Source organism: Mobula birostris, chromosome 5 (genome assembly GCF_030028105.1).
Source record: "Mobula birostris isolate sMobBir1 chromosome 5, sMobBir1.hap1, whole genome shotgun sequence".
Classification (NCBI taxonomy): domain Eukaryota; kingdom Metazoa; phylum Chordata; class Chondrichthyes; order Myliobatiformes; family Myliobatidae; genus Mobula; species Mobula birostris.
In genome coordinates this window covers 83,927,524-83,940,217 of record NC_092374.1, presented here as the reverse complement: position 1 = coordinate 83,940,217, position 12,694 = coordinate 83,927,524, and the positions used below count along the sequence as shown (strand labels likewise).

The following is a 12,694-nucleotide window of genomic DNA, read 5'->3' as shown; positions in this document are numbered from 1 at the left end:
CACCCTATCAACGTGCAGCAACTTTGAGGGATCTGTGGATTTGGACCCCCAAGTCCTTCTGTTCCTCCGTACAGCTAAGAATCCTGCCATTAACCCTGTACCCTGTACTTTGCCTTCAAATTCGATCTTCCAAAGTGCATCACTTCACACTATTTCAGGTTGAAGTCCATCTCCTGTGCTAGTTCCCAAAACAACACATTTTGTGTTAGTTAAGTCAGCAGTAATACATCTGGTTCTTGGAAACAAATTGGAAAATAGGTAGCTCAGGTGGTTGATGCATGAGTTGAGTTATTCTCCAATCTTGGCAATTTACTTCCAAACGTTTTGTTGCCTTGCGAGGAGACATCGTCGGTGCGCTGTTGACAATGGTGTGTCCTCCAGGTGCTTGGCCTTTATATACTTTTGAATCAGCTGATTGGTTGTCACTTTGGAAACTCAGTTGTGAAGGGGGAGGAAATCTTGTCGCTGATTGGCTGTGGCAAACTTTGTGGAATTTTGCCAGCATCAATTCATAAATAGGGTCGAAGTCTACAAGTCTGCTCACGGAGTTGTTTGTGGCAAGCCAAGCTTCTAGGAATTCTCTTGCATGCTGTGTGTTCGTTTGCACCGTGATGTTTATGAGCCAATGTGGGCAAAATTCCAGACCACAACACACAGCCAATCAGCGACAAGATTTCCTTCCCACATCGCAACTGAGTTTCCATAATGACGACCAATCAACTGACTGATGAGTATATAAAGGCCAAGCATTTGGAGGACACCATGATTAATGGCACACTGATGATATCTCATTGCGTGGTGATGAAATGTTTGGAAGTAAGCTGCCAAAATTGGAGAACAAAACTGATTCTGATTCTAACTTCAGTAACTTCGAGTCTTTGAGTTGTAAAGCACAGAAACAGGCCCTTCGGCCCCACTCATCCATGCTGACTGCAATGTCCATCTACCCTAATTCCATTTGCCTGCATTTGGGCCCATATCTCTTCCATTAAGCCATAAGATATAGGAGCAGAATTGGGACATTTGGCCCATCAAGTCTGCTCCACCATTTCATCATGGCTGATCCATTTTCGCTCTCAACCCCAATCTCCTGCCTTCTCCCTGTAGCCATTCATGCTCCAACTAATCAAGAATCTATCAACCTCTGCCTTAAGTATACCCAATGACTTGGCCTCCACAGCCACCTGTGGCAACAAATTCCACAGATTCATCACTCTCTATCTAAAAAAACTCCTCCTCATTACCATTCTAAATGGACATCCCTCTATTCTGAGGCTGTGTCCGCAGGTCCTAGACTCGCCCACCATAGGAAACGTCCTCTCCACATCTACTCTATTGAGGCCTTTCAACATTCAATAGGTTTCGATAAGATCTCCTCCTCATTCTTCTGAATTCCAGTGAGTACAATCCCAGAGCCTTCATATTACCTACCCAAGTAGGTGTCAAAATACCTTTTAAAAGTTGCCACAACAGAAGTTCACCAAGAACTCAGCAGGTCGAACAGCATCTGTAGGGGGAAAAAGAATTTGCAATTAAATGTAATAATTATACCTGCCTCCACCAGCTTGTTGCAGATACCCACTACCCTCTGTGTGAGCAACCTAACCCTCAGATCCTTAAATGACTTCCTTCTCACTTCAAGCCTGTGCCTTCCGATTCTGGACTCCCTGCCCTGCGTGCGGAGAAAAAACTATCTAGGATTGGTGGTAAATATTGGTAGCTTGGGTTGAGGTGTTGGATGTTGTGGTGCTCGCCGAGATTGGTGATTAGTTTGCAGATGTTTTATCCCCAGTCAAGGTGACATCTTCAGTGCGCGGTTGTTGGTGCTTCTTTCTTCTTCTGACTTTTAATGGTGGTTGGCGATCCAACTTAAAGATGCATTACCGTCACCTGGACTGGTGTGTGGAGCAGAGAACTGGGAAATAAGTCCCCTACTAGTTCTTAGATAAGAATAAACCAATTAATGGTTGCACAATTACATCATGCGGGTAATGTGCAAACACTTAGCCAATGGAAAATGGGAAAGGTGATAAACCGTTAGTTTAGCTGCTATACCACTTTCTGCCAGTGAGTGGAGATGAACCACCACATACTGTGAAAATACACGAGTTTGTTAAAGGTAGAAATGCTTAAACTACAGCTTAAGTCTTACGTTAATTCATCTTATAAAAAGTATCAAAGAACATTGGTTTCCAACACTCGCTGGAAAGTGGTCACAAAAATTGATAAGGTGCCTTTATTAGTCGAGGACTTGAGTTCAAGAGTTGGGAACTTATGTTGCATCTGGACTATTGCATATGGTTCTGGTCACCCCATTATAGGACGTTGAGGCTTTGGAGAGGGTTCAGAAGAGGTTTACCAGGTGCTAACTGGATTAGAGGGTGTGTGCTACAAGGAGAGAACATACAACAGAACAGCACAGGAACAGGCCATTCGGCCCACAATGTTGTGCCAAACCAGCTAAAAAGCAAATCAAAAATACCCAAACCCTAATCCCTCCTACCCACACCATGTCTATATCCCTCCATCTTCCTCACATCCATGTACCTATCCAAACGTCTATTAAAAGCCTCTAATGTATTTGCCTCTCCCACTGTACCAGGCAGCACGTTCCAGACATCCACCACTCTCTGAGTAAAAAACTTCTACCTCACATCCTCCTTGAACCTACCCCGCCTCACCTTCAATGCATGGCCTCTGGTATTAGACATTTCAACCCTGGGAAACAGATACTCTCTGTCTACTCTATCGATGTCTCTCATAATCTTGCAAACCTCTATTAGATCTCCCCTCAGCCTCCGACACTCCAGAGAAAAGAACCAGAGTTTATCCAGTGTCTCGTGATAGCACATGCCCTGTAAACCAAGCAGCACCCCGGTTTGTGTGGTTTGAATGATCATTAAATTTGATTTGATTTTAAACCGCTTCTGCACCATCTCCAAAGCCTAGATAAACTTGGGTTGTTTCCTCTGGAATGGCGAGGCTGAGGAGAACCTCTGAGAGAGGTTTATAAGATTATGAGAGGCATAAGCAGGGTGCTGGAGGCAGATAGGATCAGGTGTGCATAAATGTGCAGGAAGTATATGGAATTGTGTGGGCAGAAGGCACTGGGTTAATTGGACATTTGATTACTAATTTAGTTAGTTTGTACTATATTACAGGCTGAAGGGCCTCCTCCTGTGCTGTACTGTTCTGTGGTTAAAGGCCCTGCCATTAGACACTCCCAGTTGTGTTAGCCTAACCATGATCACCTGTCTTGCCTCCCCCAAGTGTAACGGTATCCTCGTCCCTCTGCACAGGACAAGCTGCCCTGGATGAGTTACATCAGCACTGTGGGGATCTTCGGCTTTGTGGCGTTCTTCGAGGTGGGCCCAGGCCCCATCCCCTGGTTCATCGTGGCTGAGCTCTTCAGCCAAGGGCCTCGGCCAGCGGCCTTCACCATTGCCGGCTTCATCAACTGGAGCTCCAATTTCATCGTGGGAATGTCATTCCAGTACATCGTGGTAGGTCTGGCAGGGAGGGAGGGGGGAAAGGGAGAAGGGGAGGAGAGAGAAAGAGAAGGGAAAGAGTGAGTGAGAGGGGAAGAAAGGGAGAGAAAGTGAGAGGGGAGGGAAGAGCGGGGGAGAGATAAAGGTGAGAGAGGGAGAGGGGAAGAGGCGGGAAAGAGAAGGAAGAGGGGTAGAAAGGGGAGAGAGAAAGGGAGGGGAGGTAAAGGGGGAAGGAGAGGGGGCTGAGCGAGGCGAAGGGGAGAGAGAGAGGCATGGAGAAGAGACAGAGGTGGGAAATGGGGAGAAGGGGATGGAGGGAGAAACGAAGAGGGGGAACAGAGGGGAGCGGGAAGGAAGTGATGTAGAGAGGGCGGGAGAGCAAAAGAGAGAGAGGAAGGGAGAGGGGAGAGACTGGGAAAGAGGGAGTAAATAAGGGAGAAAGGAAGTAAATGAGGAATTGAGCCAGAGAGAGAAGGGGAAGGAGAGAGGGGATGGGAGTCAGGATGGAGATAGAGAGGGGTGGAGGGAGAGAGAAGATGCAAGATGAGTAGAAAAAAGTTGGAGTGCAATAAAGAGAGAAGGGAGATAGAGAGAGGCGGGGACAAAGTGCGCAGAATAGAGAGAGTGTAGAAGGGAGGGGGAATTGAAAGAGAGGATGAGGAGAGAAAAAGTGAAGATGGATGAAAGGAGGGAGAGTGAGAAAGGGGAAAGAAGGAAGAGAAAGGTGAGAGAGAAAGAGTGGGGAGCTGAAGAGAGCAAAAATAGAGGGGGAGAAAAAAGTGATGAGGGGGATGGGAAGAGTGAGGGACAGACAGAGACAGAGAGGTGGGGACAGGTCAGAGAGAGAGGAGAGAGAGAGAAAGGGACAAGGGGACAGAGAGACAGGGAGGACAGGGGACAGAGAGAGTGAGAGAGGGACGGGGGACAGTGGACAGAGGGGACAGAGAGAGTGAGAGAGAGACAGGGGACAGAGAGAGAGGGACGGAGAGAGAGAGAAAGGAACAGGGGACAGAAAGAGAGGGAGGGAGGGATAGGGGACAGAGTGAGGGGGACAGAGAGAGAGGGAGGGACAGGGAGAGGGACAAGGGACAAAGAGAGTGAGGAGGACAGAGAGAGAGACGGGCAGAGAGATGGAGGGGTTGGGGGATGGGGGACAGAGAGAGATAGAAGGGACAGGGAAAAAGAGAGAGGGAGGGGTCAGGGGACAGAGAGAGAGGGAGGGAGGGACAGGGGACAGAGAGAGGGAGTTTTCAGGGGGACAGAGAGAAGGAGGGGTCAGGGGGACAGAGAGAGAGGGAGGGGTCGGGGACAGAGAGACAGAGAGTAGGGGGAATGGAAAGAGACACACAGGGAGTCAGAGAGAAAGACAGACAGATAGAGAGTATATGTGAGAGAGAGTGAGAGATACAGAGAGGGGGAAGAGGAGCAAGAGCACCAGGCAAGAAAGAGAGTTGGTAAAGTAGTAGGTATTGATGTGGTGAAGAGGAGGGTGTCTTTGCATGTGTTTCCCTTTACCTGGTAACAGAATCTGGGCGTCAAAGCAAGACCAGCCCGAACTGTCCCTCGAGGAGGTGGACGTGAGCCACCTTTTAAACCACTGCAGTTCTTCTGCTGACCGTGCTCCCTTGGTGCTGGTGGTGCAGGGTATTGGGAAGCTCCAGCATTCAGACCGAGGCCTGATACTGGGTGGGGGTTGTTGGGGAGCTCTGAGATTCAGACATGGAGGTCAAAGGTTAATGTCAAGAACTTGTATAGATTAAAAGCTTGCAGCAACTTTACAGGCATATTGCATCAGAGACACAATACTCACAAGCAAAAATACTTTAGAATAAAACATGGAGCAAATTAGGCCATTCAGCCCATCAAGTCTGTTCTGCCATTCCATCATGGCTGATTTACACTCGATGGCCACTTTATTAGGTACACTTGCTCGTTAAAGCAAATATCTAATTGGTCAGTCATGTGGCAGCAAGTCGATGTATAATAGCACGTAGACATGGTCGAGAGGTTCAGTTGTCCAGACCAAACATCAGAATGGGGAAGAAATGTGATCTAAGTGACTTTGACCGTGAAATAATTGCTGGTGCCAGACAGGGTGGTTTGAGTAACTCAGAAACTGCTGATCTCCTGGGGTTTTCATGCACAACAATCTCCAGAGTTGACAGAGAATGGTGCTAAGAACAGAAAACATCCAGTGAGCAACATTTCTGTTTTGTCAATAAGAGGTCAGAGGAGAATGGACAGACTGGTTCAAACTGACAGGAAGCTGACAGTAACTCAAATAACCACGTGTTACACCACCAGTGTGCAGAATAGCATCTCTGAATGCTCAACACTTCTAACCTTGAAGTGGATGGGCTCCTGGAGCAGGAGACCATGAGCATACACTCAGTGGCCACTATATTAGATACAAGAGGTACCTTAAGATAAATCTCTTGGTAGTATATGGTATACATACTTTGATAATAAATTTACTTTGAACTTTGGAACTAATAATGTAGCCACAGAATGTATTTTCCCTCTCAACCTCATTCTCCTGCCTTCTCCCTGTAGAGTTTCATACCCTTACTAAAGGAGAATCTATCAACCTCCATTTTAAATTTATCCAGTGGCCTGGCCTCCACATCCATCTGTGACAATGAATTCCCCAGATACACCCTCACCCTCTGACTAAAGAAATTCCTCCTCATCTCTGTTCTAAATGGAGATCTTTCTATACTCCCTCCCCTTCTCCCCCATCAACCCCTCTCCCTCCCCCTCTCCCCATTCCCCTTTCCCTTCCTTCTCCCCTATCCCTTCTGTCCTTCCCTTCTCCCCCTCTCCCCCCCTCCTCTTCTGCCTCCCCTCTCTCCTCCTCCCCTCTCCCCTTCCCCCCTCACGCCTCTCTCCTCTATACCCCCCTTCCCTCTCATCCCCCTCACACCCCTCTCCCCCCACTCTCTCACTCCCTCTCTCCCTCTGTCCCTCTCAACATACTCTCACCATCTCACTGTACACCCCTATCTTCTCCAACTCTTAGCACAGCATTTTGTCCTGACCTAGCCCAAGAGAAGACTCTCCCCCCTTTGCTTTTGGGGGAGGCGATCTTTGATCGATCCTTCTCCCTCCCTCCATCTCTTTCCCTCTCCCTCTCCCTTTCTGTCTTTTGCTCACTCTCTTTCCCACTCCCTCCCTCACTTTCCCTCACATTTTCTCTCCCTCCCTCTCCCTCTCTTTCCCTCTCTCCTCCATACTTTCACCTTCTCATCATACCTGTGCCTATCTTCTCCAACTCGGCACTGGCATTTGATCCTCTTTTCTTCTCTCCCCCCCCCCTTTCTCTCTCTCTTTCCCTCTCCCTCCCTCTCTTTCCCTCTCTCCCTCATACTTTCACCTTCTCATCATACCTGTGCCTATCTTCTCCAACTCTTAGCACTGGCATTTGATCCTGTCCTAGCCCAAGAGAAAGCTCTTCCCCACTTGCTGTACACAAAGGAAGTGCCCCTTTTTATATCCTTCAAGATCCTTTCAAAACAATTATTCTCGCCCTTCTGTACTTTTCAATCCAGCTGCACCCTCTTATCTGTTATGACCTTCAGCCCAGACACATAATTAGGTAAACAGGGACAACAGATCTGTAAAGAGGAAAACATTATCACCGGTATCTCATCTCAGGAATTTGTGTTTGTGCACATGCATTGTTCCAGATGATCTCCACTTTCCAATCACACGCCGTTTTGTCTTCCAAGTTCTATTTTATTTTGGTATGTACCAAGGAGGAATCACAGTTAACTCTTTCCTTACACAGGCCCAAAGCCATCAATCACTCCTCGTAACCGTGTTAAAGTTCTAAGGGACCGGATATATAAGTGTTTGGATAGACATGGACCGACTTAGGGTAGTTAACATGGCTTTGTGCATGGTAGGGCATGTCTAGCCAATCTTACAGAGCTTTTCAAGGAAGTTACCAGGAAAATTGATAAGAAGGCAACAGATGTTGTTGACATGAACTTTAGTAAGGCCTTTAACAAAGTCCTACGTGAGAGGCTGGACAAGAAGGGTCAGTCGCTCGGCATTCAAGATGAGGTATTAAATTGGATGAGACATTGGCTTTGCGGGAGAAGCCAGGGAGTGGCAGTAGATGGTTGCCTGCCTGACAGAAAGTCTGTGACTAACAGAGTGCCACAGGGATCGGTGCTGGGTCCATTATTCTTTGTCATCTGTATCAATGATCTGGATGATAATGTGATTAACTGGATCAGCAAATTTGCAAATGACACCAAGATAGGGGGTGTAGTGGACAGTGAGGAGGACTATCGAAGCTTGCAGCAGGATCCGAATCAGCTGGAAAAATGGGGTGAAAAATGGCAGATGGAATTTAATGCAGACAAGTGTGAGGTGTTGCACTTCTGGAGGACCATCCACAGTGAACAGTAGAGCACTAAGGAGTGTGGTAGAACAGACAGATCTGGAAATTCAGATCCATAATTCATTGAAAGTGGCATCGCAGGTAGATAAGTTCGTAAAGAAAGCTTTTGGCACATTGGCCTTCATAAATCAAAGTATTGAGTACAGGAGATGAGATGTTATGTTGAAGTTGTATAAGATGTTGGTGAGGCCAATTATGTGCAGTTTTGGTCACCTACCTACAGGAAAGGTGTAAAAAAGATTGTAAACAAGGGTGTTGCCGGGACTTTAGTTCTAGGGAAACTAGAACTGAGTTTGGTTCTGAGTTCTAGGGAAAGGTTGAATAGGTCAGGGCTTCATTCCCTGGAGTGTAGGAGATATAGAGGAGATTTGATAGAAGTATACAAAATTATGAGAGATATGAAAAGAGTAAACGCAAAAAGGGGTAGATGGAGCTCATCAGCGTGGGAAGGCAGTCCATCTAAGAGAGGGAAAACTCTGATTTCAAACCTCTGCTGCCTTGCGGCCATACCCACTTATGGGAAAGGCTTCAGGAGTAAACCCTGAGGACAAATCTGGAACTGGAGTCCCTAAGGCAGTCCGACGCTGTTTTCAACCTCGCTGTGGCAACTCCTGCGACGGCACCGGTGCCAAGCTGTATCAGCCCTTGGACAACATCCGTGGCGTGGAGAGGGGAGACTTGCTGCTTGGGCAACTGCCGGTCTTCCATACAACCTTGCCCAGGCCTGCGCCCTGGAGAGACTGAAGCAAGACTTTCCGGGCGCAGATCCATGGTCTCGCGAGACTAACGGATACCATCCAAACGCAAACAGGCTTTTTCTTCTGAGGTTGGGTGAGGTTAGAACTAGTGGTCATGGGTTAAGGGTGAAAGGTGAAAGATTTGAGGGGAACATAGCAATTTTTTTCAGTCGGGGTGGGGGTGAGAGTGTGGAACGAGTTGCCAGCGGAAGAGGTAGATGCAGGTTTGAATTCAACTTTTAAGAGAAGTTTGGATAGGTACATGGATGTAGGGGTATGGAGGGCTATGGTCCCGGTGCAGGTCGATGGGAGTAGGCATGGACTAGATGGGCCAAAGGGCCTGTTTCTGTGCTGTAGAGCTCTATATCTCTGAAGCTGAAAGTACATTTATCAAAGTAGGTACTGTATACTGTGTACCACTTTGACATTCATGTTCTTGCAAGCATTCGCAGTAGAACAAAGAAATACAATCACTGGGAAATTACACACAGGCAAGACTGACAACCAAAGAGTAAAATAAGACAAACTGGAAATATTAAAAATAATAATTAATAAGTAATACTGAATAAAAAAACAATAAATAACTCTCTCTTTTTCTGCTGGCAGGAGTTGTGTGGCCCCTTTGTGTTCCTCATCTTCGCCCTGATACTCCTGGGGTTCTTCATCTTCACCTACTTTAAGGTTCCTGAGACCAGGGGCAAGACCTTCGACCAGATCGCCTCCGCCTTCCGCCGCAACCCCTCGCTTCTCAGCCACGAGCTCAAGCAGCACGGCACAGAACTAGAGTACTTGGACAATGACTCCACCGTATGAGAGATGGAGAGAGTGAGAAAGAGTAAAGGAAGGGGTAGGGAGAGAGGGGGGGAAGGGGGGTAGAGAGAGGGGGAGAAGGGAGGGGTAGAGAGAGGGTAGGAGAGAGACAGTGTGGGAGACAGAGGAGAGAGGATGGGAGGGAGGGAGTGAGAAAATACGTTAGTGAAAGAGTGAATGGGAGAGAGATTGTGTGTGCCAGATTGTGTAAGAGGGAATGCAAATGTGTCTGAGAGAGGGAGCCAGTGATAGAGACAGATTGTGTGTGAAAGAACATGGGAGATACAAATTTTTATGTTAGAGAAAGAGAGTGTTGTCTGTGCGTGTGCTAGAGAGAACAGGAGAGAGAAATTTGTATGTCAGAGAGAGAGGTATTGAGTGTGAGTGTGTGTGTGTGCGTGTGTACGCGCGCACATGCTTGTGAAAGAGAAGGTGTGTGTAGGTGAGTGAGAGAGAGAAGATTGTATGTCAGAGAGAGATACTGAGTGTGTGCGTGTGTGCTTGTGTGCTTGAGAGAGAGAAAAATATGTGTGAGTGAGCGAGTGAGAGAGCATTGTGTGCACGTGTGAGTGAGAGAGTGAAAATTGTGAACAAGGATGTGTGATTGAGAGTATGCAGGCATGAGTGTGAGAGGGGAGTGTGCAGGAGTGAGAGCGAGGGGGAGAGAGAAAGTTGAAGGTGGTAGCAAACAGAGGGCGTGAGCAGGTGTTAGAGTGAGTGTGAAACTGTGTGTGTTTGTGTGAATGAATCTCAAATGGAGGAAGAGATGAAGATTTTGGCATCTCTTGACCTCTTCAACTCAAAAAAACACAGACGTTTTGAAACCCTGCTGAATTTCTGCAGTTTTATTAAAATATTAGTTTTTTTTTAATTCTGTGTATTGTGTTTATATATATTTAATTCTATATGTTGGATTAGATCCTTCTGTTTTGCATGGATATTCCCAGATGTCAGGCCACCCCACCCAGTTCTCGCATTCCCCACTACCCTCCCCATTTGCCATTTTCGGTGAAAGCAGAAGAAATTGATAAAGCGAGGCCATTCTGTCCATCAATTGTGGTAGCTGCAGCCAAGCTCCCCAGCCCGTGTCCTGTGATTAGGTTTGGATTAATCGGGGTTGTGGAGTCGCTGGGGTAGTGTAGCTCAAAGGGGCTCCGCTCTGTATCGCTAAATAAATAAATAAAACATGGAGCGGGTTCTCTCCCCCACTTCCTGGGCACACCACCCTCCGAGGCAAGGTACGCTTTCTCAACGTTCATCCTTTTGCCCAAAACTAGTGGCCCCTAGATTCGTCTGCCTGTTACAGGCTCATGACTCTGATTCTGAATAAATATATCAATCATTTATTTACAGACAAACAGTAAAACATTTGACCAAACGTCTAACCCTCAGTTACACAAACTACGATACTGAAATTCAACAAACAGATACTGAGCACGTGTGGGCTCCCCCGCACCTGCAGCGTGCCTTCCCAATGGTTCTTCAGCATGGGCGTGGCCTCAGCCTGAAGCTGGCCGCGGGGATGAAGGGAAAGAGGCCGGGCCTCCCACACGTGTTATCCTTATGCCGCGAGGTGTCCGAACCCAGACACCAGTGCCGCGGCACACATGGCAGCCAATGGGAAAGAACTGTTGTGTCCTTCAACAGGCCCATCGATAGAAGCGATTTCCGACTGACAAGCGAACTAGCCCCCACGTGACACTGCTAAAGGACCAGTGCCCTGGAACGGCACGGTAGCGTATTGATATTACAGCGTAGGCAATCCGGGTTTGCTCAGGGTACCCCACTCTTCCACGTCCCAAAGAGATGCAGGTTAGTAGGCTAATTGGCCGCATTGTTGTAATACTTACATCAGGATGCTCTTTGTTGACTACAGCTCAGCATTCAATACCATCATCCTCTCAAAACTTATGAATAGGCTTCGGGACCTGGACCTCAATTTCCTCACTTGCAGACCCTAGTTCAACAACATCTCCTCCACAATCTCCATCAGTGCAGATGCGCCACAAGGCTGTGTGCTTAGTGCCCTGCTCTACTCAAAGCTTCAAAGTACATTATCACAGTATGTATGCAGACTGTGAGGCTAAATATGGCCCCAGTGCCGTATATAAATTTGCCGATGACCACCGCTGTCTGATGACAAATCGGCATATTGAAATTGAAGACCTTGCTGAGTGGTGCCTTAACAACGACCTCTCACTCAGTGTCAGCAAGGCCAGGAGGACGATGTCTGTCTCGAAGGACAATGGACAGTAGCACTCAAGTGACCTCTCCAGGGCACAGTCCTGGGTGGAAGGTACGGAGATCCTGGGATGCCCAGTCATCAAGATCCCCCTCTCATCCTCACTGTTGCAGTCCAAAGGAAAGCTTATGAAGCAATACGTTTGACACCAACTTGGCTGCAGGAGCTGCCAGGAGGATGTTCAATGACACCCAGACGCCTTAGGGGCTCCACTCCAGGTTTTCTGTGGGCAGTGGGGCTATTTACTCATAGCTGGGGATTTGGTTCATGAGCACCAGGGTTGTCCACATACCGGTGGGCCTGCGTACTACGCGTGCAGGGGCCCGTTCTCTGTACTTCAGCCTGACTCCGAAAGGAGTTCAGTTTCTGTCTGTCGCCAGCGAGGAGACATTACATGAGGCTTGCCAGCCAGGAAACACTACATGAGGCTTGGTGTTGGAGAGGCTATGTACTGCCAGGGAGAGACTCACACATTCAGCTCTCCTTTTCACAAGACCAGTAGCCATCGGTGGAAGCTGAAAGTGAGAGCGTCAAGCACTACCACACTATATACATCACAACAACCATTTTGACACAAGATCAAGGAGCTGATTATTGACTTCAGGAGGAGGAAACTGAATGTCCATTAGTCCTCATCGGGGGGATCAGAGGTGGAGAGGGTCAGCAACTTTGAACTCCTTGGTGTTATCAGTTTGATGGATCTGCCCTGAACCCAGCACAAAAGTGCCATTATGAAGAAAGCACAGCCAGTCCTCTACTTTCTTAGGAGTTTGCCAACATTTGCCATGTCATCTAAACCTTAGACAGACCTCTATAGATACACCAGGGAGAGTACATTGACTGGGCTGCATCGTGGCCTGGTGTGGAAACACCAATACCCTTGTATAAAAAAGCCTACAAAAAGTACTGGATACGGCCCAATCCATCACGGGTAAAGGTCTCCCCATCACGGGTAAAGGTCTCCCCAACACTGAGCACATCTATACGGAGCGCTGACACAGGAAAGCAG

General features: G+C 47.7%; 1 protein-coding gene across 4 annotated transcripts in view; it reads left to right on the top strand.

The window, feature by feature from the left end:
* Positions 1-9,484, top strand: part of LOC140197816 (solute carrier family 2, facilitated glucose transporter member 4-like) — a 93,475-nt gene extending 83,991 nt beyond the window's left edge. For all 4 annotated transcript variants that reach the window (XM_072258278.1, XM_072258279.1, XM_072258280.1 and 1 more), the window contains 2 exons: positions 3,300-3,503; positions 9,240-9,484. In XM_072258278.1, coding sequence (XP_072114379.1) covers positions 3,300-3,503; positions 9,240-9,446 — 411 coding nt within the window. In that variant the 3' untranslated portion in view covers positions 9,447-9,484. The remainder of the gene's footprint in view (positions 1-3,299; positions 3,504-9,239) is intronic.
* The last annotated feature ends 3,210 nt before the right edge of the window (positions 9,485-12,694 follow it).